Raw genomic sequence first — 27,864 nt, 5'->3', positions numbered from 1 at the left:
ATGTTAAATACTAATAGAAATGTAAAACATACCATCACTTTCCACTCGATCCCGTGAATTCAGAAAACCTGGACTGGTCGTTTTAGTCGGAGAGAAACTTGTAGCCTTGGGATAGTGGGGCAGCGGCATCGACAGCAAGGGGCTGGGTGGCAGGCCGTCCCCGGCACAGTGGCAGTCCTGGTAGGTGCCACAGGCGAGGGTGTTCATCTGGAACGAGTTGAAGGCCACGTAACTTGGAATCGGGTAGAAAGCCATTCGTGCGGCGTCGGAAGCGAACGACGGGTGGAAGGCGGAATACAGCCCCAGGGGTGACGTCGGAGTGCGCAGTGGGTGGAACGGGTCGCTGTAGATCGGCTGAGGGTGTAGAGTCGTGGATGACGTCATATCTGTTAGCAGTAGACTGGGGACCTGGTCCGAGCCTGGGTAAAATAACTCTTGTTGTAATTCGGAATAACCTGTAAAATAATGGAAATTCATATAGTGATCAACAACATGAAACAGCAAGGGCGGATCCATGGGAGGGAACCGGGGGAGGGGAGGGGCTTGTCCCCTCCTAAAAAATTTGTTTTTAAAATGCATCCTTTTGTCCCTGGTCCCCTCTCTGAAATATGTTCAGCCTCGGCCCTTGAGTAGTTAATTTTTAAAGCAACCATTTTAAGTCTATGTTATTTTTAACCATGTAGAACAGACCATCCATGTTAATTGTGAATTTATTAAAACTGTGGTTGTACACGCAATATTTGTTTATTTTATGTGTCGATTATTAATATTTTATAGTCTCTCATAACTCCATATGGAGTGGCTCAGTGCTGTTTTAGATTGTATGGTGTTTAGTGATGTTTTATGTTTTAATTCAGGTGCGACTTTAATAAACAATTTGTCTGTATGTCTGTCTGTCTGTATGTCTGTCTGTCTGTCTGTCAAGACAAGACAAGACTTTATTTACACTCGGGCCGTTACACAGCGGCATAGGAGGAATATATACATAAACATTTTGTTATATACACGTGACAAGATGGTTGACGGTAAATACATTAATTACAATACATACACATACAATCACGCACATCAATATATTATGTAATAATACAGATATTTAATACAGATATTGGAAATTGGGAAATTGTTTAACGTGTTCATTCAAAGCAAGCTGTTGTAGCGCACGCCTGTCCTGGGCACAAGTACCGGCCTCAGCCGGTTCCTCCGTCCAGGTCGAATACAGATATACGGGTATCCAAGTACTTCTAAACGATGAATTAATGAATTGTCTGTCTGTATTTTGCATTAGTAAATGATTTTATACCATGGCGAGGTGAGATTGTTAGTTTATTAAAATGGTGGGTGTGCTTGTATTTTCATTAATTAACTGACGTCATAATATGGTGAGGTGAGATCATGAGTTTATTAAAATGGTAGTTTTGCTTGTATTTTGCATTAGTAAATTGTGTAAATCTCTAAGAGTTATTCCAGAAATGATAATTTGGCGAGACAGAACAGGGCGATTATTTCCAACACCTCAATACATTGTTCAATGAGCAGCTATTTGGTGGCTCAACACCGCTGCTAACAAATAGGTTACCCTGTCCCGTAAGTTTACGTTTGCGACTAGCAGTTATACCAGTCATACATTCACAAGTGTTTAGCATCTATTTCACGAAGAAATTTACACCATTACAGAAGATGGATCAAACCTAGGCTTACGATATTTTATGAAATTGCGCCCTGACCTATTACTCAAAGTTAAGCAATTCGGCGCTATTTACATGTATAAAAACATAACACAAGTAACACAAACTTATATAAAATATATACCATGCACTACTTTCAGGTGATAATTTATTTAGCATGTAAGCCTGTTCTAGTGGGGGTGGGGCTTGGGTGGGGTGATTGATCTCGGATGGGAGTGGGCAGTGGTAATGGTTGAATATGGAATACATTAGATGATTCTATTCTGTTCTGTTCTGTTCTGTTCTGTCTGTTCTGTTCTGTTCTATTCTATTCTATTAATTGAGAACAATTTGAAGTTTCAACTAAAAGGTGTAGCTGTATTTTAAATTTTAGTGTTAGAATTAAGTGCCGATATTAATATTAATATTAATAATATTACCTGAGGGTGCCATATCTTGAAACTTAATTTTGTGTGTGCATGTGTTTAATGTCACCAAAAAATACCATAAATATTTCTGACAATACAATTTTTCTTTCACAGTCAATGTTTTATATACATATATATATATATATATATATATATATATATATATATATATATATATATATATATATATATATATATATATATATATATATATTACTCGTACATTAAGTAAATGTGTTAATTTATTGAACAAGAATATATCTCTTTCTTTTAATCAATAGTTGCTTACGTTTAAAATAATTTAAAACATTCTCAAGGAAACACAATTATTAATATTTAAATATTTTTAGAAAGAAAATATTCTAACTACTATAATTAAAAAACACGCAAATTATTCTGATCAGACTGTTAATTCTTCACAAAATATAATACAACACACATGTGAAAATTCTTTCTTAAGCTATTTACGAACCACAGTGTCTTAATATATCATGATTTGTTAATGAACTACAAAAAAGAAAAAAAAAAAAAAAAAAAAAAAAAAAAAATCATTCGTACAAAACATTACAAAACTAAAACTATTTTATATTTTTTATGAATTAATAATTTATCTCATTTTGAATTCAACAAAAAGTAATGAATTATTATATTACAGAACATTGAAAATATTATGTTGTCCTCTTATTGTGTATATTATATTGATTATTATAATTAATATAGTAGTCGATTACTCACGTTTCAGTATTTCATTCAACACCTTCAGAAATGTAACTTGTAGGTGAAATGTTTATTTGCTAATAATTATTAATAAGGGAATATCCATTACAACCATTACAACCATTGTAACATATTTCAAATAATAAATCTTGAATACAGTTTATTATTTACAATGTCAGTGCCTCTATATCCAGTGTCCTCGTTCCAGCCAGTGCATCGCGACTGGTATATCATAGACCGTGGTATGTGCTATCCTGTCTGTGCGATGGTGTATATAAAAGATCCCTTGCTACTAATGAAAAAAAAAGTAGTGGGTTTCCTCTCTATGACTCTCAAAAATGACCATATGTTTGACATCCAATAGCCGATGATTAATAAATCAATGCGTTCTAGTGGTGTCGTTAAACAAAACAAACTATATCCACTGTGTTTTGATCGTTCTATATCTCGTTTTACTTTCTAATATTAAAAAAAAAAAATTCGTACGTACAAAATTATGTGGATGTAAATTACAGTTAGGTCTACGACAAACATTACTACAGCAAACAACGTATTGTATATACAGACACTTTCATTTAAAAAAATAAAATGTATTTAATATGTAATTTTAGTTATTAAAAATGCTCTGTTAGTTAAAAGCATGTTACAATGGCAACAAACTGAGGACAATCATTTTAATATAAAACTTGTAGCTAATATTTCAAATGCAGTACATGTATACTTTTTGTTAAGTTATTATAATCTTGGTTTTAAAAATATTTTAATATAAAACTCGTGGCCAATATTTTAAGTGCAGATCCGTACCTAGTGGGGTGCAGCGGATTTATTGATCCAGAAAGTTACTAAAAGTATCCTTTTCAGTTTAAAAGTACCCTTTTGTCTTGTTGAGTAAAGATCTCAATACAACCCTGATTACTTTACGGCTCTTCTCCACCTCAATCCCTCCCACACACCGTGTTATTTTAAGCAATGTGCGCCCTGAATGTAGTGAACAATCGAGGCATCAATTATTGCATACTGATTCGACACCACGTGCAATACACATCATCGCGTCTGACAGCTGATGAAACTGACAATCTGTGTAGATTGCGGAGACTGCGGAGACTGTATCACTGGGTTTTGACACCTTGTCAATTACAGCAATACAGTGGGCAGGGTACCGGCGACTGCAGTACTTCAACGACACAGTAGCGGAACTAATGGCGGAAAGAGTTCGACCCGTGCCCCTCTATATTAAAGGCTTTAAAGACTAACCCTAACCCTATACGCAAAACTACCCTAAACATTGAAAGGGGGGTACGGGTCAAAGTCATGCCCCAATGGCGCCGTACCAAATTAATTCCACTCATCCCGAGATATATTAATATATATATATACTATATAAGTGGGTGAGACACACGCACACACACACACACACACATATATATATATATATATATATATATATATATATATATATATATATATATATATATATATATATATATATATATATATATATACTATATAAGTGGGTGGTGACACATTTTTGTCCAGAACCCATGAACTCAGGTTAGATAATATTTGTAATTTCCGAGAAGTCCCATAAGGAAGAAGTAAATGATTTCTTAAATAGTCCTTCTTCTGGCGAAAGCGATCGGACTTGTTACGGAAATAAAATCTACAAAACTGTATAATATAATATATTAATTATATTCTTCCTCAATGACAAATTCGCGATGACACGCTTCAACTACAGACATAACCACTTCCGACTACTACCACAAAACAGAGTTACCCAGGAAACATAAACTTTTGCAATACTCGTATGCACACAATCTAACCAAATTCAAAGTTGTTAAATAATGTAATATTATTATTTTATTTTTTACTGTAAAGTTATTTATATTTCATTTTAAATGAATAACTGTCATTCATTTAATTTAAATACAAATAACATTTCAGTAAGGAACAAAACAATATTACGTTTCTTAAAAACTTTGATTTCGAAAAGAATTTGTATGTACTGTAATTTAACGTTATTAGTACTAATAATCTAGATTTTCCAGCGATGTCTTTTCCGTCAATAAATATGTAAAACTTTATTCAAAATAGCACTTTTTCTTTCGCTTTGAAAATTTTTAAAAAAATATTTTTAAAACTTACTACATGCACTATTAAACATTAAAACAATAATCGTAAATCATAAAGAAACATTATAAAGAAAAGTCAACATCAGTATTTAAATACTAAAACTTAAAATAATTTAAATCACATTCAATAAACACAGAACATTATAATATTTTAAATAATCAGTAATAATAAACGATTGAGCAATATGCATTAAAAAATATATATATCAGAAGTGGTGATTATAATTATGTGTCTAAAGCATTTTTGAAATATATATTTTGTAGATTTTTATTGAAGCTACAAACATTAACTATGACGAATTGTCAAAGAACAAAACTCACGGGACACTATTTCCTTACCTTGTACTACGCTATCGTCCTGTCCGTGTGAAAGTAACTGGTCCCGGGTTAGATATAAGTAACTTACAACAGAGGCACATGCGTTTGATTGGAGTCACGTGACTCTCGATGACGTATCAGATTTCACGGCGTGGTGCTTTGTCGGAGAAATGCTCTTGCCCCGTTCGTTACCAGGACATTGCCGGTTTCGTTATATTTAGGAAGTAAATTATAATAATAGCAAAACTTTTCGACCTTTATGTTTATGTATCTATAATATTAAACTTTAGTGTACCTTTTTTTTTTTTTTAACTTTATACAGTTCCGTTTTACGGGTATATTGTTTATAATTAAGTCTGTTTTTATCACCTTCGGTGATGTTTACTCCACGTGTTTATTTGTCATTATTGGTTGTCAATTACCTTGCGTGAGTGTGAAATCTTGTCTTATCGCTAAACAGTAAAGACCCACTTTATTTGTTTACCCTCGCCTGTCCATGGTCGGGTGGCAAATAAACAGTCCAGAGTATTGCCAATTTTCACAGAGTGATCGTCCGTCAAACTTGCAACCGTCTCGGGTTAGAGTATCACCTAAAATACCAGGTCCGTACCCAGCCTAAAATATGGGGGGGGGGGGGGGGGGGGGGGGCAGTACAAAAATAATCGGGGAACAGTAATAAAGGGTGTTTGTCTGGTAGGCAAAACAAAAGAACATTTAAACCAAAAATACATTTTTTTAGTTTTCGGGTGTGGAGGATGGATGGGTATCTATCCCCTTTGCACCTCTAAGTACCGCCCTGAATATAATAAAACGTATATAGTAGCTATTTTTTCACTAATTAATTATGGGACCAGAGTGTGTAATGGAGAATATAAAGTCAAAGTTAGTTACTATTAAGAATTAGAAAGACAAAGACTAATTTGGCCTCGGTGGCGTCGTGGTTAGGCCATCGGTCTACAGGCTGGTAGGTACTGGGTTCGGATCCTAGTCGAGGCATGGGATTTTTAATCCAGATACCGACTCCAAACCCTGAGTGAGTGCTCCGCAAGGCTCAATGGGTAGGTGTAAACCACTTGCACCGACCAGTGATCCATAACTGGTTCAACAAAGGCCATGGTTTGTGCTATCCTGCCTGTGGGAAGCGCAAATAAAAGATCCCTTGCTGCTAATCGGAAAGAGTAGCCCATGTAGTGGCGACAGCGGGTTTCCTCTCAAAATCTGTGTGGTCCTTAACCATATGTCTGACGCCATATAACCGTAAAATAAAATGTGTTGAGTGCGTCGTTAAATAAAACATTTCTTTCTTTCTTTCTTTCTTTCTTTCTTTCTTTCTTGTAGCAAGGTGTGACAAACACTGTAAAAAAAAAAGTTGAAAAAAAGGGTATAATTTTTGCTTATAACTTCAATGTGTAATACGTATGTAAACTTCAATTACGACCACTGTATAAAACCTTTTAAACATCTATAAAGTTTTGGCATCATTATTCATTGTATTGGATATAATAAAAATTGTTATTTTCAAAACATCCAAATGACATTGATAGTGTTTGAAGACTAGAAGGAAATGGCCGTTTTAATGTTTAGGAAATAGGTATTTTAATTTTTAGAAAAAGACGCATTCCTTAAATGAGCAGTGGTTAATATCTGTTGTACGAAATATTAATTTATTGCACTTGTGTAAAGCAATACACTTATGTTAAGTAATATATGGTGTGTCACAAAAAAAAAGGTTATTATAACACCCCCAGGTTCAGAGGTCGAATCCCACTTTTCAAAACGATTTTTCTTTTATTAATATAGTTGTTGATGGAACATGACCTAACTCTACCTCCTCCCCCTAGAAACTTCGCTCACCACAATCTAGACCCCCATCGCCTGTGTAACTTTCTACACACGCGCCTGATCTCCACCATCATGATATGATAACAACGAAAACTGACGAAATGTTTAAAAGCTAAACATTATTCACAAGAAAAGTCATATAATTCATTGTTTAGCTTTTAAAACTGTTATCATTTCTTCTCCCCCCCCCCCCCCCCCCCCACACACGTTGAGCTATTGATAAAAATGATTTCGGTGAACCAAACAAATCTACAGAATTCAGCAGGCTATCGTGATGGCACCAAAGTAACACACGATAAAAGAGAGAAAGAAACAAAATATTTTATCTTTCATTCATTCATTTAAATTTATTTGTGTGCTTATATATCCAATTAAAGTTCAAGCACGCTGTTCTGGGCATACACCTCAGCTGTCTGGGCTGTCTGTCCAGGACAGAGGGTCAGTTGTTAGTTGGCTAGTGGTTAGTGAGAGAGAAGAGGGTGTAGTGGGGGTTTTTGGGGGTTTTTTTGGGGCTTTTTTAAAAATGATTTATTGTCCCCAGATCACTGGCAATGTCAAGGTTGGGGTGCCTTGAATCATTGTCTTACATTTCATAATATTTACATATAGTTATACATACGTAGTAATAGTCAACCTCGGCATACATACAATATATAGATATTCATACATCAATACATACATACATACATACATACATACATACATACATATCATACATATGTACACTCATATTACATATACCAATACTTCATATATACTTTCAAAACACAGTCATACCCTATTAATGTATATGTACACCCATAATTATCTGAAATGATTTTGATCTGAGAATCAAAGAAAAAAAAAAAGAAAAAAGGAAAAAAGAAAAGAAAAGAAAAATAGGGAAGAAAAGGAAAAAAAGACAGAAAAGACAGAGGGGGGAAAGAAACAATTTGTTTATGGGGTTCAGGCTAATTACAAAAAAAAACAATAAAATGATCAAATTTAATAAGCGAAGCAAAATAGTGTCTACCAGTTAATATCCACACTTAATGTCATATAGAGAAGAAGCAGTTACGAGTAGATATGGTGGATGTAAGATTCATAAAAAAACCTAAATCTAGAATTGTATTTCCAAACAAGTTATGGTATTTTTATAAATAAAAAGCAATAAGCAAAGAAACCAAAGGAAAGGGTCCAAACCTATAGTTAAAGAAGATGATGTTTTTGATGTTATTCGTCAATACTGAAAAGGTTAAACCACTTTCCCCAGTATTAATTAAATTTGTCATGTTCACAGTTTTTAAAATAAATGTATCTTTCTATTTGAAATTTATTTTGCAATATTTTTTTTATAACATTAATATGAAGACTCTTGTTAAGTATTTTCATACTATAAATATAATATGTTATATTGATTAAAATCCAGTTAACGACATTGCTAAACTCACCATTTATCATACCAAACATAACTGTATGTTTATTAAGTGGAAGTCTGACTTCACTTGTGTTAAATATCCACTTCTCCAACTCTTTCCACATATGTTTTACTTTATTACAATCATAAAACAAATGTTGTAAAGTTTCAGGAACATTTTTACAAAAACTACATTTATTTGAATCTACATAATGAATCATATGCAGAAAGGTATTAGTAGCTTGGATTCTATGGAGCAATCGGTATTGAAACCATTGCAAGGTAGTATCTTTTGTACATCTAAAGGGTATAACATAGAATTGTTTCCATATATAACAATCAAATGCTGAACCCTTAGATGCATATTTTTTTTTGTGCCTTTGGTATGACATGATTATTATACAAAATATTGTATATATCTTTACTTCTAATATTCTCATTTAGCATTACTTTCATTTTAAATGGCAATATAGGTATTTTACTAAGAATAAATGTTGTACTGTTAATAGTGTTTAATGAGGATAAGAATGATTTTACCGCATAAACTAGTGATGCGTAATTTTAAAAGTCTGTCTTTAGATCATATGTGTTTTTAAAAGTCTTACACCTACCCACTGAGTCGTTAAACTCGCACTGGGTGGGAACTGGTACCGGGCTGCGAACCCTGTACCTACCAGCAGGTACAACGCCCTTTAAAAATGTGTTCTGACTTTTTATCTTGCATATTTCACCACAAACCTTTAGAATGTGGTCATAGCTAATTTCCGTAACAGAACGTCAGTTTAAACGTTTTGAGTTTCCAATCTAGACTTTTTTTTTATCGTAGCGTTTCAATAATATTGTTTTACGTCTATATAAGTCAAGAGGACTAATCTACTCAGTTTATTTTTCAGTTTTAAACAGACATTTTAAGTTTTAAGAGTTTAACGTTAAAACAAAATTATAAAAATATTTAAGTTTTTGGTTCGTTTGTTTGGTTCGTTTGTGGGATTTTAAAAAACAGATTTAAACAGATATTGTTGGTGCCATGCCTTCCTGTACTTTTCTATATTTGTATAACAAACATGTTCAGTGGCGGATCCAGAAAATCAATTTAGCGGAGGGGATAGTGACATGAGGTTGAATGCCAAGGGAACTTTGGGGGAGGTTTGGAGGGGGATCGTAAAAAATGAAAATTAATATATAATAAAATTATAACTATTGCAAAATTTAGGGGGGGTGGGGCGGGCCCCGGCCCCACCCCAGATCCGCCTCTGATGTTAATACATTATATCAAGCATAAAACGTTTTTATTCATCCTGCGCTATTTTTTAATTAAATTATATTTTTTAAAAATCAAGGTCGCATTTATATCTATAGCCAGCATACATCACTAACAATTTTCGTTTTTATTTACATTTTCCTAATTTTGGCCTCTAATATTAATATCACCATCATAGCAAATATTTAAAAAGTTATATAATTTATTTTATTTGTACATTAATATACTATTATTATTATTACGCATGTGTTAAAGATGTTCAAATCTTCAATGAAACGTTTATCCGATTTGTACTATACATGTATATAACTGTAATACACTTGTCATCTCAATCAGTATGGCTATGGGAATATTTGGGTTTTTACGTAATATAATTCTAATTTAAACTGCGAACGCTTTCAAATATTTTTGTCTAACACGTATCTGAGTGTGATGATTATTTGTGTAATTGTATTGTAAACTGAAGCATTCTAAGATATATCATAAACAACCATTACTACATATGTCACAAACTGCAGCACATTACGAAATTAAACTGATGGAACGAAATAAAAGATCACATAGAATCATATACATTACATTTAATTTACTACGATATGTCTTTATATAAACTTGTAATGTTGGATTGAATGTCAGTAACATGGAGTTGACAGCCAGCTGCAGTCAGTACTTAATGAATGTTTTCTCATTCCGTCTCCTCTCCTGAAAAATATTGACCTTTATTCCCAGTAGTAGTAATAGTAGTAGTAGTAGTAGTAGTAGTAGTAGTAGTAGTAGTAAGTAGTAGTAGTAGTAGTAGTAGTAGTAGTAGTAGTAGTACATTTTAACATAATTATGGGTTTTTAAATAGTAGTAGTGGTAGTAGTAATAGTAGTAGTAGTAGTAGTAGTAGTAGTAATAGTAGTAGTAGTAGTAGTAGTGGTAGTAGTAATAGTAGTAATAGTAATAGTAGTAATGTTAGTAGTAGTAGTAGTAGTGGTGGTGGTAGTAATAATAGTAGTAGTAGTAGTAGTAATAGTAGTAGTAGTAATAGTAGTAGTAGTAGTAGTAGTAGTATATTTTAAAATAATTATTGGGTTTTCAAATAATTGTAGTAGTAGTAGTAGTAGTAATAGTAGTAGTTTTAGTAGTAGTAGTAGTAGTAGTACTAGTAGTAATAGTAGTAGTAGTAGTACTAGTACTAGTTGTAATAGTAGTAGTACATTTTAAAATAATTATGGGTTTTTAAATAGTAGTAGTAGTGGTAGTAGTAATAATAGTAATAGTAGTAGTAGTAGTAGTAGTAGTAGTAGTAGTAGTAGTAGTAATAGTAGTAGTAGTAGTAATTGTAGTAATAGTAGTAGTAGTAGTAAATTTTAAAATAATTATTGGGTTTTCAAATAATAATAATAATAGTAGTAGTAGTAGTAGTAGCAGCAGCAGCAGCAGCAGTAGTAGTAGTAGTAGTAGTAGTAGTAGTAGTAGTAGTAGTAGTAGTAGTAGTAGTAGTACATTTTAAAATAATTATTGGGTTTTCAAATAATAATAATAGTAGTAGTAGTAGTAGTAGTAGTAGTAGTAGTAGTAGTAGTAGTAGTAGTAGTAGTAGCAGTAGCAGTAGAAGTAGCAGCAGCTGCAGCTGCAGCAGTAGCAGTAGTAGTAGTAGTAGCAGCAGCAGCAGCAGCAGTAGTAGTAGTAGTAGTAGTAATAGATTTTAAAATAATTATATTGCTACACATATTCGCCCGGACCCCTATATTTGTTATTTTATCACAAACTGGACCGGGATTTTAATTTGTTTTTTTGTTTTTTTTTCAAAAAAAACCCAAACTGTGAATTTTTCTTACATGGTCAAAACCAAGTTCTTTATTAAAGCCCTTTTGCTTTAAAATACTAGTACTTATGCTTGAGCAGTTCGTTTCGGCATTGTTTACCGCTAAAAGTTACCGTTAGTCTTTTCTTTAACCTGATCTTATCAACTGGTTCTTTGATGCTCAAAACCACACAGGTGTTACAAAAGCTAAAACAAAAGATTACAAAAGACAAAACGAATTTGAAATGAGCAAATCTGTTGACCAGGCGTATTAACACAACCCCGTCTCACAGTTATCCCGCTCTCTCGTGATTTATTTATTTTTACATATTTGTAGAAATCCTTTTGGTGAGATATCGGCCCCTTTGATCTTCTCACACAGTAATACCCATATTTGTATTTATATTCGCACCAATCGCTGAAGTTGCTATCACACTACTCGCTAAACAACTAGTACCCGAGGTTAAGTTCAACCGGCTATTTGTCGCTGACGTCGGCAGACTGGTTTACCAGAGCAGAACTGGCAGAGAGAAAAAAAAGAAAAAAAAAAGAAAAGAAAAAAAAGTGTGTTTTGTTTAACGACACCACTAGAGCACATTGATTTATTAATCATCGGTTATTAGGTGTTAAACATTTGGTAATTTTGACATATAGTTTTAGAGAGGAAACCCGCTACATTTTTCCATTAGTAACAAAGGATATTTTTTTTATATGCACTATCCCACAGACAGGATAGCACATACTACGGCCTTTGATGTACCAGTCGTCGTGCACTGGCTGGAACGAGCATGTCAGAACAGAACTTTAATCTATAACGCTCATGACCAGCCCCCTCCACCCACCCAGCCCCCTCCTCTCCAACCCAACCCCCAACCCCACCCCGAAATAATTTTGAATAAAAAATATTATAGGTAGTAAATCTTAAGGCAGAAATAAATTTTATTTGTAGAATTCAGGAAATTGCATTTCAGGACATTTAGTTTTCAAACGTTTATGACGGAGCATAACCCCGACCCCCCCCCCCCCCCCACCCTAAGAAACTTTGCTTTGCGAGCTCTATCTGTTACTGTTAGCACCTACCTCCATCTCCCCCCCCCCCCCCCCCCCCCCCCCCCCCAATGTCTACTTGCTTCGGCCGTGCCTGGTAACGTCTAAACGTTAAAACCGAATGACCACTTCGATAACCAGTTTAACATAGTTTGAAAACGTGTATGGACTATTGCTGGGCGGTATTAAAATTTGAAGTTCGGTATCGGTATTTTGGGGGTGATTTACCTCGGTATCGGTACGGTATTCGGTATTGACACGATATCGATATCGAGCGCTATTTTCGGTATACTCGGTTTTAAATGCATGCCTGTGTTATGTCTCACCCGCTAATTTCATCTAAATACAATTAAATTCTATACACAAGGCTCTCGTCTGATTTATACCAAACCATTTTGCGTTCGTCAGATATATTATTAATGCTTTCCGGGAAATATTTTTCAATACCGAAATTTCGGTATTTTGATATTTGCTCGGTACGGTAAATCGGTATTGACATAATACCGATACCGGACGGTATATACGGTATACCGCCCAGCTATAGTATGGAAAAACGGCTGGCTGAACGCAATTCTGGCTTCTTGTTTGAATGTTTGAATGTTTGATGAGTGAATCAAATGTGAGAGGTTGCGTTTGTGAATGACAATTTCACAACTTCCCGAAACTAGAGGTTGAGAGGCCAGATTCCGGTCCCCGGGGAATGAATCAGGCGGTTTGTCACCGACTTCAGACAGCCGAGTCGACCCGTCACGTAGCTTTTACGAGTGGTCGAGTGTCGTCGTGAATGTAGCACGACGTCGTCAACAGCCAAACTGACAACCATGTACAGAGGCTTCGTGGTAACATCGTATATACCGAGTATACATGCTAAAGAATTTTAATGGTTACTGTTACATTATGGATGGGCGGGGCGTAGCCCAGTGGTAGAGTTCTCTCCTGAGCCGCGTTCCGTAAAGCGATCTTAGCCTTAAAATCACCTTAAGGTAGGAAGGAAATGTTTTATTTAACGACGCACTCAACACATTTTATTTACGGTTATATGGCGTCGGACATATGGTTAAGGACCACACAGATATTAGTATTGAGAGGAAACCCGCTGTCGCCACTTCATGGGCTACTCTTTTAGATTAGCAGCAAGGGGTCTTTTATATGCACTATCCCACAGACATGATAGCACATACCACGGCCTTTGATGTACCAGTCGTGGTGCACTGGCTGGAGCAAAAAATAACCCGACGGGGATCGATCCCAAACCGACCGCGCATCAAGCCAACGCTTTACCACTAGGATACGTCTCGCCCCAAGATCACCTTAAGTGCATAGCTACCTTATGCACTAAGGCGATCTTAGTGCTACGATCGCTTCGTGGAACGGGGCCTTGATGCGCAGTCGGCCTAGGATTATGTGTGGTATGTGCTATCCTGTCAGTGGGATGGGGCATATCACAGATCCCTTGCTACTAATGGAAAAATGTAACGGATTTCGTCTCTGAGACTTTATGTCAAAATTACCAAATGTTTGACATCCAATAGCCGATGATTAATAAATCAATGTGCTCTAGTGGTGTCGTTAAACAAAAGAAACTTTGTATTACTTCCAGTGCATACTCATGCATCCCCTCGCACCACTTAATCCCACTTCACGGATATTTAGTTCCATGCGAATAATGTAATATAAATTGTTTCATATTCTTAACCTTATAATAAGGTCATTAAGCATTCATTCATTCGTTCGTTCGTTCGTTCGTTCGTTCGTTCGTTCGTTCGTTCGTTCTTTCATTCTTTCATTAGTTCGTTCGTTTATTCGTTCATTTATTTATTCATTTATTCATTCATCCATTTGTTCATTCATTCATTTACTCGTTCGTTCGTTAATTTATTCTTTAATTCATTCATTCAAGATGAACAAACACGCCTTGATTGAGAGACACACAAAAATAATCTTTTTTTCTGAAGCGATGCCTCTCCCTCACTTTCTTTTAGTTTGCGAAGTTACCAATTCCTTCAGGTTGCACAGTTAGAGAAGAATCCCCTGTAGAGGTGTTAAAAGGGGATTTCCTAAAACAATATCTTGGTTACTTCATTTTCCATTTCACTCTCAGCTATAAACATTTACAAACAACTAAATAATTGCTCTGATAACACCGTTAATTCTGTGATTCACTCATCGGGCGATCGTTGATGGTTTTTATAAGAGTGATTATTATCAAAACTTCTCCCACCATTCTCAGACTAGCGCGCTAACCGCTGAGTAAGCAATTTAAAGCAATTAGTGATTTGAGCGGGAAAAAGTAGCAGGTCGTCTGTTAGAGACCGAAACAGTTATGTTAACCGACTGACAGCATTTAATAGTTATAATAATTTTAAAAGTTAGAGAAAAATAAATGATGTGTACGCGCGCGCGCGCGCTTGTGTGTGTGTGTGTGTGTGTGTGCGTGTGTGTGTGTGTGCGTGTGCGTGTGCGCGCGCGCGCGCGCGTGTGTGTGTGTGTGTGTGGAGGTGCTGGGACATCTATAATCTGTCCCGGAGTAGACCTCTGGCTATCCAGAACTCGATCCCGGGACAGACATGCTTGAAACCTTCGTGGTATGGAAGCATGTGAATAAATAAATGAATGAATGAATGGGACATTTATTGTGGCTTTTGTTGCAAAAAGCTAAACAAAAATAATAATAAAAATTTAAATTTTCTTTTCCCCAAGAAATTGCTGTACAATAAGTGTTATATTTCCCCGAATAAACCTATAACAATCACTAATGTTTTGTTTTGTTTTATTTTTAAATATTTGTCCAAAACGTTTCTATTTCTTTCTTATTCTTTCTTTCTTTCTTTCTTTCTTTTTTATTTCTTTCTTTATTCTTTCTTACTTTCTTTCTTTCTCTCTCTCCTTTCTCTTTCTCTTTATTTCTATTTATTTCAATTTTTTTTATATTATTGTAATCGCCTCAAAATGTCTAATAGATTTAAATAAATTGATAAAATCAGCCCCTGCGCGTGCTGTAACCTCACCGTGGTGCAGGGGTGTAACATTCTCTTTGAGAATTGCCAATACAGCACAAATTGAAATTTTGAGTAAAAGTCCGTATCTATCTGTGATATTTGTATTTTTGCACAGTTCTTTACACTGTGTTTTTGTTTAAATCTTGAATTTTTATATTGATGTTGATCATCACTTTGTTTGTTTGCATTACAACAGTTTGACACCCAATAGCCGATGTATTTTTTGTGCTGGGATGTCGTTAAACATTCATTCATTCATTCATTCTTTGATAAAATCAGGTTAGAAACTGTATTTGAAAAGGTGTGTACAAACACATTGGATTTTTAATCTAGTTTTAAAACACCGATGCGTAGTTAGCTCGTTTAACCTCTGACACTGATAAGACGTCGAAGGAATTTTAATCAGGCAAATCTGATGAGTAAAATTTACATTACATTACATTACATTATATTATTGTAGGCATAAGCTAAAAAATATGTCTATCTGTCTGCATACCACCGGTCTAGGATCGATTCCCGTCGGTGGGCCCATTGGGCTATTTCTCGTTCCAGCCAGTGCTCCACAACTGGTTTAACAAAGGCCGTGGTATGCACTATCCTGCCTGTGGGATGATGCATATAAAATATCTCTTGCTGCTAATCGAAAGGAGTAGCCCATGAAGTGGCGACAGCGGGTTTCTCTCTCAACATCTGTGTGGTTCTTAATCATATGTCCGACGCCATATAACCGTAAATAAAATGTGTTGAGTGCGTCGTTAAATAAAACATTTCTTTCTTTCTTTGATGTACCAGTCACGGGGCACCAGTTGGGACAGAAAAAACACCTCACACCGAATCCATAGAGGGTGATCGATGAAAACATGCATGGATGCTTGAAACATACTGAATAAGACAAAACACGTCAGAAATTTTCTGCCATTTACCAGGCGTGTCAACGCGGACCGGGTGCGTGTCAGTTGCCTGAAATCAACAGGGGTTTCCATTTCAGATGATGTCTTTTAGAGCCTGGTTTCCCCCAGGCGGCCACCCGTTCAAGTAATAAAATATAGCATTTTTTAAATTGCATCTGTGACTGTGGAATATAGTACGTTCAATCGGTTCAAGCATGTTTACTTGGGGCGTTATGAAGGCTTTATTTCAGGGACTATATGGTGAAGAGAAGAGAAACTGTTACCTTGTTCATATCACTATATACATTCATCCGTGTGTCTTGTATCTGTTCTCCCCCCCCCCCCCCATCCTCTCTCTCTCTCTCTCTCTCTCTCTCTCTCTCTCTCTCTCTCTCTCTCTCTCTCTCTCTCCCCCACATATCAATATCAATGAAGGAAGGAAATGATTTATTTAACGACGCACTCAACACATTTTCTTTACGGTTATATGGCATCGGACATATGATTAAGGACCACACAGATATTGAGGAAGGAAACCCGCTGTCGCCTCATCATGGGCTACTCTTTTCGATCAGCAGCAAGGGATATTTTATATGCACCATCCCACAGACAGGATAGTACATACCACGGCTTTTGATATTCCAGTCGTGGTGCACTGATTGGAGCGAGAAATAGCCCAATGGGCCCACCGACGGGGATCGATCCCACACCGACCGCGCATCAAGCGAGCGCTTTACCTATGGGCTATGTCTCGTCCCCAATGTCAGTGAATGCATATGCATATGTTGGTTTTGTTTTATGTACCCAAATGTTTGTAAATAGACAATTGTGTTTTTAAATATCATAAAATCACCAACAGGCAGACATTACAATTTAAAAAGATAAATTATAAATATTAATTATTTAGTTTTTCTCTTTGGAACGATATAAATTAAATTTGATATAATAATTTCTGTTTTTTATTACATTAATTAAATAAACGTGACATGTTTTTCAGTACCATAATAATGTAAAGAATGTTTTTGTTTTTTAAATTTCAGAACACTAAAAATTTATGGTTTTTAATTATGTTTTGTTTTTTTAAATATCAGAACACTAAAAATGTATGGTTTTTAATTCCAAAATCCTGCATCAACATTAATCATAATATATATATATATATATATATATATATATAAACCATTGCATATGTTTGTCCCCCCCCCCCCCCCCCCCCCAACCTATCCACCCACTCTAGTATGTAATATATTAGGACAAAAATTTAAATTATTTGTGTTTTAAGTGAGTGTAGGTTGGTCTAGCTGCCCCATACTGGTTGTTATGGGTGTGGGCACGTCCATCCAGGGCCCGTTGTCCGGAGCAAAATGAAGGGTTCGGGGGAAGCTCACGGTGTTATTATTCAAGGGATATACTGGTATTTAATTTGGATTAAATTATAAAAGGTAACATATTTTAAGGAGTCTGGGTAGATGCAAAAGTGAATTTTAACGCATTTGTTTTATGTAAATAAAATGTCCAAAGTCACCTGCGGCAAATGGTAATTTTCACACTATACGTTTGCTTAAAATGAGCGAAAATAGCGCAACGGGTTTCTATTGTTTAATCAGTAATTAGCGATTATTACAACTGATAGAGATGAAAGAAACACTTAATGGTACAAGTGTATCAATCCACCGCCAGGTGTCGCGTGACAGACGTAACGGTGCTCCACGTAAGACTAACGCGTTCCCAATCGGCTGTGTCATTGGCTGGGACAAGTCTCGTTTGAAACGGGATCGTTCGGGACTAATTAGCCAGGTTGCGTTTCAAAACAGAGTTAGCGTTCTTCAACAAACCGTTTGAACTGGTTTTGGTCAGCCGTAATCTGTTACATACAGTTTGTATGCTGTAATTAATTTATTATGATTAGTCATAGTTTTAACGTAGTATCGCATTTAAATGTGAATTAATACCAATATTATAATAAAATTAGCTATTATTGTCCGTATTAGGCCATTATTATAAAGTAGATCCTTTTTGTTATAGCTTTGCCCCCCCCCCCCCCCCCCACCCACCCACACCCAGGGAGTGGTTGTTTTGTTTTTGTTGTTGTCGTCGTTGATTTTATAAATATGTCTTTGTTTTGGGTTTTTCAGTTACAGTCTTGTGTATATTTGTATTGTTTTAACCACTTCTCTGTTACAATACAGTATTTTTTCAATTAATTTCCAAAACAAGCCACCCTGAGTGATGCTGCTGACAAGTAGTTCAACCCCCTGCCTGGATACACGTAAAAACGCCACGAAGTGCCTGTACACGTTCTGAAACTCGAGGACTAATTTTCTCAAATTAGTTTACTCAAGTCTTCACTTAGACGTATTGTTTTCCCACTTTTTTGGTTGATTATCTGGCAACAAGTCATTCTCCCCACGACTTAAAGGAACTCTCTCTCTCTCTCTCAAAGTTACAGGTCATATTTGGCTGTTTGTACACACATCTGGGACGGGATTTAGGTCAGTCGGTTGAGTTCTCTCACCCGAGGTCCTTGCGTCGCAGGATCGAACCACCTCGGTGGATTCATTCAACTGATTGTGGGTTTTTTTTCTCGTTCCAAGTTCCTGTCTGTGGGAAAGTGCATATAAAACATCCCTTGCTGCTAATGAAAAAATTACCTTGAATGTTTGACATCCAATAGCAAATGATGAATAAATTCTTGTGCTCTAGTGATGTCATTAAACAAAACAAACTTTAACTTTTTGTACATACATTTGTGATAAACAGCTATAAATCAATCGATCCCACACAATTACAATTTTTACATAATTATCTCAATGAGGTGGGATCTTTACATAATTATCTCAAGGGGTGGGATCTTTACATAATTATTTTAAGGGAGTGGGATCTTTGAATAATTGTCTCAAGGGGTGGGATCGTTACATAATTATCTCAAGGGGTGGGATCTTTGAATAATTATCTCAAGGGGGTGGGATATTTACATAATTATCTCAAGGGGTGGGATCTTTGAATAATTATCTCAAGGGGGTGAGATCTTTACATAATTATCTCAAGGGGTGGAATCTTTGAATAATTATCTCAAGGGGGTGGGATCTTTACATAATTATATCAAGGGGGTGGGATCTTTACATAATTATCTCAAGGGGTGGGATCTTTACATAATTGTCTCAAGGAGTGGGATCTTTACATAATTATCTCAAGGGGTGGGATCTTTACATAATTGTCTCAAGGAGTGGGATCTTTACATAATTATCTCAAAGGGTGGGATCTTTGAATAATTATCTCAAGGGGGTGGGATATTTACATAATTATCTCAAGGGGTGGACTCTTTGAATAATTATCTCAAGAGGGTGGGATCTTTGAATAATTCTCTCAAGGGGGTGAGATCTTTACATAATTATATCAAGGGGGTGGGATCTTTACATAATTATCTCAAGGGGTGGGATCTTTACATAATTGTCTCAAGGGGTGGGATCTTTACATAATTATCTCAAAGGGTGGGTTCTTTGAATAATTATCTCAAGGGGGTGGGATATTTACATAATTATCTCAAGGGGGTGGGATCTAGCTCAGTCGGTAAGCCGCTCGTCTGAGGTGCTTTGGTCGTAGGATCGAACCTCCTTAGTGGACCCTTTCTCTGGTGTTTTTCCCTAGTGCACCACGACTGATATATCAAAGACCGTGGTATGTGCTTTCATTTTGTTGGAAGGTACATATCTGATTGCTTTTCCCCTAGTGCACCACGACTGATATATCAAAGACTGTGGTATGTGTTGTTCTGTTTGTGGGACAGTACGTATCTGATGTTTTTTCCCTAGTGCACCACGACTGATATATTAAGACACTGTGAATGATTCGTAATCGCTTAAGAAATAGTTTTTATATTTGTGTTGTATTTGATGCGTAGTCAGTGTGGGATCGATCCCCGTCAGTGAGCACATTGGGCTATTTCTCCGTCCATCCAGTGCACACAACTGGTATCAAAGACCGTGGCACGTGCTGTCCTGCTAATGGAAAAACGTTTCGTCTTAGACTGTTTGTCAAAATTACAAAATGTTTGACATCCAATATACGACGATCAATACATCAATGTGCTGTAGTGAACTCTACTTATTTATCTCATGAATGTCATAAATAATTGAAATGTTTTGCTACTCGGCATACACAGTGGTTGCCTTACGAAACGTTAGCGATAAATATAAACTACATAGAAAAACTGATCGCATATCCTTTAAAATGACAGACATTGCTTTAACAAGATGAGAATGCAATTATTTAAATTCGTTAAACTGTCTGTTGCCCGTATTGGACTTTTGCAATAAAATAAATTTATAAAGGGTAGAAAATGAAATTATTTTGATGTAATTTTGGTTATTGTATAAATGTTTACATAACACAAGATAAATGAAGAACTGTTTTTGGTTTTTATAAGGGCGTGATTTAGCTTAGTTGGTTGAGTGCTCGCTTGAGGTGCTTATGTCGCAGGATCGAACCACGTCTATGGATCCATTCAACCGATTGGGTTTCTTCACCATTCCAACCAGTGGACCAAAACGTCGTATGTGTTTTCCTGTAGCGGGTTTCCTCTGATGACTACGAGTCAAAATTACCAAATGTTTGACATCCAACAGCCGATGATTAATAAAATCAATGTGCTCTAGTTGTGTCGTCGTAAAACAAAACAAAAATTTGGTCATTATATGCAACTGTGAGTTTGGTTATTTAAAAATACATTGTACTTTTACAAAACTGTATTTTAACACTGACTGTCTTGCTAGAAATGACAATGTCTTCATATTTAAAGGGACATACTAGTTTCAGCCCATGAAAATGCACACTAAGTTTAGTTAATATACAAACGTGTAAAACATTTGGATAAAAGTAAAGTTTGTTTTATTTAACGACGCCACTAGAGCACATTGATTTTTAATCTTATCATCGGCTATTGGACGTCAAACATATGGTCATTCTGACACTGTTTTTAGAGGAAACCCGCTGTCGCCACATAGGCTACTCTTTTTTACGACAGGCAGCAAGGGATCTTTTATTTGCGCTTCCCACAGGCAGGATAGCACAAACCATGGCCTTTGTTGAACCAGTTATGGATCACTGGTCGGTGCAAGTGGATTACACCTACCCATTGAGCCTTGCGGAGCACTCACTCAGGGTTTGGAGTCGGTATCTGGATTAAAAATCCCATGCCCGAACCCAGTACCTACCAGCCTGTAGACCGATGGCCTGCCACGACGCCACCGAGGCCGGTCACATTTGGATAAAGTTACAATTGAGTGAAACATGAGTTTGTGACTTTGAAATGGTAACATATCCTCTAAAAGTAAGACTAAAACTCGACTCCATAAGTGTTATTTCTCAGACGCACGTGCGTTTTTAAAAAATATGAGAAATGCATTTTGTGATATTAAAAACACCGGGATGACCAAAAACACTTCGAATATTCAGAAATAGATAATAAAGTCTAAGTAAAGTATGATTTCAGTTATCAAAAACGGCTCTAATAGTAACAAATATTCCTTAGTGTTTAAAAACTAGGGTATGTCCCTTTACTAGTGTGTAAGTTATTTCTGATTGTACTGTAATGTAAAAAGAAATTCCAGGAAACTACAACCTAAATTTCTTTTAATTTTATTATGAGACGAGTAAAAGCTTGTTCAGCCAGTTAAAAATGAACCTTGGCTAAAGATTTCTATCCAAATCCATCAGGTTTCTTGTAGGTTTTGTTATCTAGGTTAGGCCATGTATATTTTGCATTGTAATTATGCTATGCATTGGTACAAATTAAAAAATTTAGTTTGTAATTTTCTCATATAACATTGCTGAACGGCCAGTGTGAATAAACTGTTCTGTTCCGTCCTGTTCTGTTCTGATCAGTATACATGTATACAACCCTCCTATTAACCATCTTGAAACATAAATGTATTTTTTTAAATTTTAGTTTGTAATTTTCTCATATGACATTGCTGAACGGCCAGTGTGAATAAACTGTTCTGTTCCGTCCTGTTCTGTTCTGATCAGTATACATGTATACAACCCTCCTACAAACCATCTTGAAACATAAATGTATGTTTTTAAATTTTAGTTTGTAATTTTCTCATATGACATTGTGAATAAACTGTTCTGCTCTGCCCTGTTCTGTTCTGATCAGTATACATGTTACATTGTATACAACCCTCCTATAAACCATCTTGAAACATAAATGTATTTTTTTAAATTTTACTTTGTAATTTTCTCATATGACATTGCTGAACGACTGAAATGAACTGTTCTGCTCTGTTCTGCTCTGTTCTGTTCTATTCTGATCAGTTGAAATGTTCATGACGATTCTGTAGGCTATATTTCTAATAGGTGCTTACTAATATGCCAATATCCTGAAATTTCTGTCGCTCACCAAACGATTCCACGAGAGGCGAGTGCAAGAGGGCGAGCGATCGCCGTGTCTCAGTAGACTGGTTTCTGCGCCTAAGTGAGATAGAATATGATAGAAGATGATGGTATCAGTCAAATTGTTTGCTAGCTTTCGGTCCTCAGAACACGCAACATAACTCAGTATTGAGCTTCTGGTTAGAATATTAGAACAACCAAGAACACATAACAGATGCACAGAAATTAATTCACAGCTCACACTGGTACAAATTTTGGTTTAACTAATTTTCAGATATGCAGCGTTATTCCTTGAAAATTATTAAAACGTGGTTAAATTAAATAATATTTTATTAGCTAAAGACGAGATGTTATGGCCATTTTGTGTTAAAAATTATACCAATTCGCTAATAAGGCAATGTACAGGGTGAGCCCTAGAATGAATACTGTTAGCAAGAGCTTGTAAGGTTCAACAAAAACTATCGTGCAGTGTTTTAGGACAGCGTGCCTTTAAATCTAACATAGGAACCGCGCAACAGTAACACAGACCCATGGAGATTTCAGTAAAACGGAGGACTATATTACACATTTATTTGCAATATTAGCAGATATTGTTGGCCCAGTAACATGGATTTTGGAGACATAGAAGCCGCCAACGGTAGACAAACGCGAGACGAAGGGTCTGTACTACGTATAGTGTGAGCAAACGTCTCACTTTAGTTTGATTATCATGATGAAAAATTCCACATCGTGGGAATTTCTTAAAACATTATGTAAATGGCTATAGAATTGTTCTAAAAAGTGAACATGGGGGTAAAGGGCGCCCTTATCTTACATCAATTACGTTTCGGATTTGTCGTCAAAATACGTTTTTAAAATGAAATTCTGGTTTAGTTACACTCAAATATGCACCTCATCTGATAAATTGATTTACGTCTAAAAAACACACTTCGTTTGAAAAAATAATTGTTTAAAAAGATGTTTTTACATTTTCTTTCTAAGTGATAAATGTTCGTCATTAGACAGTTTGCAAATTTAATCTGTTAAACACTGAAGCGTTTTGACAAGAATACCTTTTTCCTCGCCGTCAAAGTTAATTTTCTTCTTATTTATGGACTAAATGTGCATGCTTACACTATTATGTTTTCACTTTTTTTTTCTTAAATAAATACATATATAATTTTAAAGGAAATAAGCTAAGAGAAAACTGTTCCAACAAACTTGTAAAAATCAAACATACGACAAAATATAATTAGATGCCTTGATATATGGAAACCCAGCGACTAAAACATCCAATTTCTTGCAGAATATGTTGTTTTATTAATGTATCATTTAAAACATATTTTAACTTATGTTAAAACATCTAGTTTTCGAAAATAGAAGCCTAAATTTCATTATAAATATTGACATAAATATTTAAGAATTTCTCTCTACATATTCCAATACATTTTATTAATTAGTCAGCGATATCAGTTTTAAGCATATGAGTATTTATGTGTTTGTGTATTTTCGTTTTCTTCAAGTGTTGTAAACAAATATTATTTTTGTGAACCTTTTGCTATTAGGTTGCCGAGTATGTGACAATCTGAGACCTAGCCACGCTATAAACTCCCAGAAATACTAACCCCGCAATACGACATTCATCAAACAAAATATTACATGAGAAAGTCAACATGTTGAATCTCTCGTGAGGTTTCGCGAGATTTCAAAGCACTGATACGGATTTTGTTTGTATTAAAGCTAACGTCTACGGTAGATACATCAGGTCTCTACGCTCGTGCACTTTGGCGCTATTGGGGAGACTGGGTCATGAGATGTATCACTAATATAATCTATAAACTATAAAGATTTATAGCTGGACAAGGAGGCCGTGTTGATACGAAGTGAGAATAAAACAAAACTTGAATGTCACTTTAGGTTAATGTCCCTTGAAAAACAGAAAACATAGCAATTAATAACATGAATTCAGTTGGTCCACGTATATTTAATTAGTAAATTATAACATATTTGAGTTTAAACCACTTATTGAGTTTTTAAAATCAAGTTTTATTTTAAATTGTTTTTGTTTTATATTTGCGTTTTTCTTTATCTTTTAAAATTATTTGATCCTAATTTATTCGCTATTTTCTTTTTCTTTTTAATTATTCTATTTTCATTTATTCGCAATTTTCTCTTTTAAAAATTATTTTATCCTAATATTATGCGAGATTTTCTTTACTTTTAATTATTTCATCTTAATTATATTCCAGATTTTCTTTATTTTTTAATTATTTCATCCTAATTTATTTGTAATTTTCTTTAATTTTAATTATTTCATTCTAATGTATTGGTGATTCCCATTGTTAAAACTCCTGCCACTGAGCAAAATGTTTCAGCCGAGTTGAGTAACAGCTGATGTAATGACGAGGTTAGAAGTTGGGAGTTATCTGCCCCTATACGAGTGTGAAAACGTGCAACATGTGGTTCTGACGAATATAACATGCATGGCTTGGCGGGCGTTTGTTCTGGGGTATATACTGCTCCGTGGTGTAGTGAAAGGGAATAAAAATAATGTGCACAACCAAATTTTTTTATTATTAACATAACATTAAATTAAATTTAACATTCCACATCACCCGCTTGTCATGCCTGTTTAGTGTAAAGTTTAGTCTTACTGGGCTAACCCATCTATATGTTACTAAATCCCACCTATTGCAGGGCAACCCTGTCTACCATACTACAGCATGGTGCGCAGTCCGTCTAGGATCGACCCCCGTCGGTGGGTCCATTAGGCTATTTCTCGTTCCAGCCAGTGCACCACGACTGGAATATCAAAGACCGTGGTATGTGCTATCGTGTATGTTGGGTCATGCATATAAAAGATCCTATGCTACTAATGGAAAAATGTAGTGGGTTTCCTCTGTAAGTTTATATGTCAAAATTACCAAATGTTTGATATCCAACAGCCGATGACTAATAAATCAATGTGCTCTAGTGGTGTAGTCAAACAAAACAAACCATATATTCCACATATTGCAGGGCAACTGTGTCTACCACAACACAACCTCTTACAAATACACACACGTAAATACACAGTCATACACATATACACACACACTAACACACACCAACAAACTCTTTTTCTCTCCCCTCACTCCTCCCTCTCTCTCTCTCTCTCTCTCTCTCTCTCTCTCTCTCTCTCTCTCTCTCTCACACACACACACTCTCTCTCTCTCTCTCTCACACACACAAACACAGAGAGATACACACACACACACACACGCACACACACACACACATACACACACACACACACACACACACACACACACACACACACACACACACAGCGCTGTGTGTGGTATTTGCCCATGCACACAATATAGCATATGGAACTAGAATTCACAAAAAGGCATATCTACGGTGACTGACGTTACATTAAATAGATATATCACGTATGTGTGATACTAGTATTACCGTGTAATATCCCAAATTTCACAGTGTTATCTTCAGCGCGTGTATAACAACTGAGTTTCAAGGGGATGATCTAAAATGAGTTTCAAGGGAATTATATAAAATGAGTTTCAAGAGAAAGATGTAAAATGAGTTTAAAGGGAATGATGTAAAATGAGTTTAAAGGAAAGGATGTAAAATGATTGAAATGAGTTTTAAGATAATGATTTAAATGAGTTTCCAAAACGGTTATGTTAAATGAGTTTCAAGTGATGGGATTCAATAGAATAATCTAAAATGAGTTACAAAACAAACGTTTTAAAGCTTTTTAATGAAAAATATAGAGAAAATTACTAACACTACGGTCATACTGCTACTACTACTACTACTACTACTACTACTACTACTACTACTACTACTACTACTACTACTACTACAACTACTACTGCTGCTTTGCGTTCTGCTGTTACTACTACTACTACTACTGCTGTTGCTGCTGCTTCAGCAGTTACCAATATATTAATGTAATATGATTTTTATAGTTAAATACTATTTTATGTCAATGACCTATGTATTAAAATAAATAACAAATTCCGAAATGCGGATCGTTTCTGGAATTTTTTTTTTTTTTTTTTTTTTTTTTTTTTTTTTTTTTTTAAGTTTAAAAAGTAAAAAAAAGTTAAAAGTTTAACTACACCACTAGAATATATTGAATGAGAAACATTTGATAATTGTAGTCTTCGGAAGAAACCCGCATAAAAAAACAACGTAGTTTTTAAAGAATACTCGTTACATTTTTTTTTTCATTAGCAGTGGGAGTTGGTCTAGACTATGGCGAGCTAAGTTTTTAGGGTTTTCGAGTCATGCTGCCTCGGAAAGTACATTTAAAAGAAATTCTTGCAGAGAGGGGTGGGTTCGACCGTAATCCCCCCCCCACACACACACACACGTACACACACACACACACAGACACACACACACACACGTACACACGTACAAACACACATACACACACACACACACACACATACGCACACACATACACACATACACACACACAGATACAGAGACATACACACAGACACACACACACATACACACACACACACATACACACACACACACGTCTGATCTCTCAAATGTGATACGGACGCAGATGCGTGTGTAGGAATTTCATTAAGGGTGGTGGTAGAGTCATGCTCCCGGGAAAATATATTTTAAAAAAAAAGAAGAAAATATGCTTGAGTGTGGTGGTCGTGGTGGAGGAGGGGTTCGACCCCTGCATCCCTTCTGCACCCCTCCTGCACACGCGCCTGTAACGCGTAATTTGTTATTTGCTGCAAACTGCAAAACTGCATTCCATTTAAATTTAAAAAATAAAAAAATAAATTAAAAAATTAAAAAATTAAAAAATCATTGTTGTGGTTTTGTTTTTTTGACATTCTCCCCCCACCAACGTACACCCCTCGCTATGCTGCGTCTGCGATTCTTTTCAGCTGACAACAACAGACGTGAACTTGATCCCGTTCTGTCGCGTGAGCTCGTGCGGCGAATATCGCAAGATGGCCGTC

The 27,864-nt window shown here is 35.6% G+C and overlaps 1 protein-coding gene across 2 annotated transcripts in view; it reads right to left on the bottom strand.

Annotated features, from left to right (window-relative positions):
* LOC121376836 (zinc finger protein Gfi-1b-like) overlaps positions 1–27,864 on the bottom strand; it is a 47,352-nt gene that overhangs the window by 10,432 nt on the left and 9,056 nt on the right. Inside the window, exon 2 of one of the 2 annotated variants that reach the window (XM_041504626.1) lies at positions 33–455. In XM_041504626.1, the coding sequence (XP_041360560.1) occupies positions 33–455 (423 nt within the window). Of the gene's footprint in view, positions 1–32; positions 685–27,864 lie in introns of those variants that run through there. The other variant, XM_041504625.1, reaches the window with a different exon arrangement.

The sequence above is a fragment of the Gigantopelta aegis genome, chromosome 7, assembly GCF_016097555.1.
Source record: "Gigantopelta aegis isolate Gae_Host chromosome 7, Gae_host_genome, whole genome shotgun sequence".
NCBI classification, from domain to species: Eukaryota; Metazoa; Mollusca; class Gastropoda; order Neomphalida; family Peltospiridae; genus Gigantopelta; species Gigantopelta aegis.
Note: the sequence above shows the minus strand (reverse complement) of the source record. Positions and strands in the feature narration are given on the sequence as shown.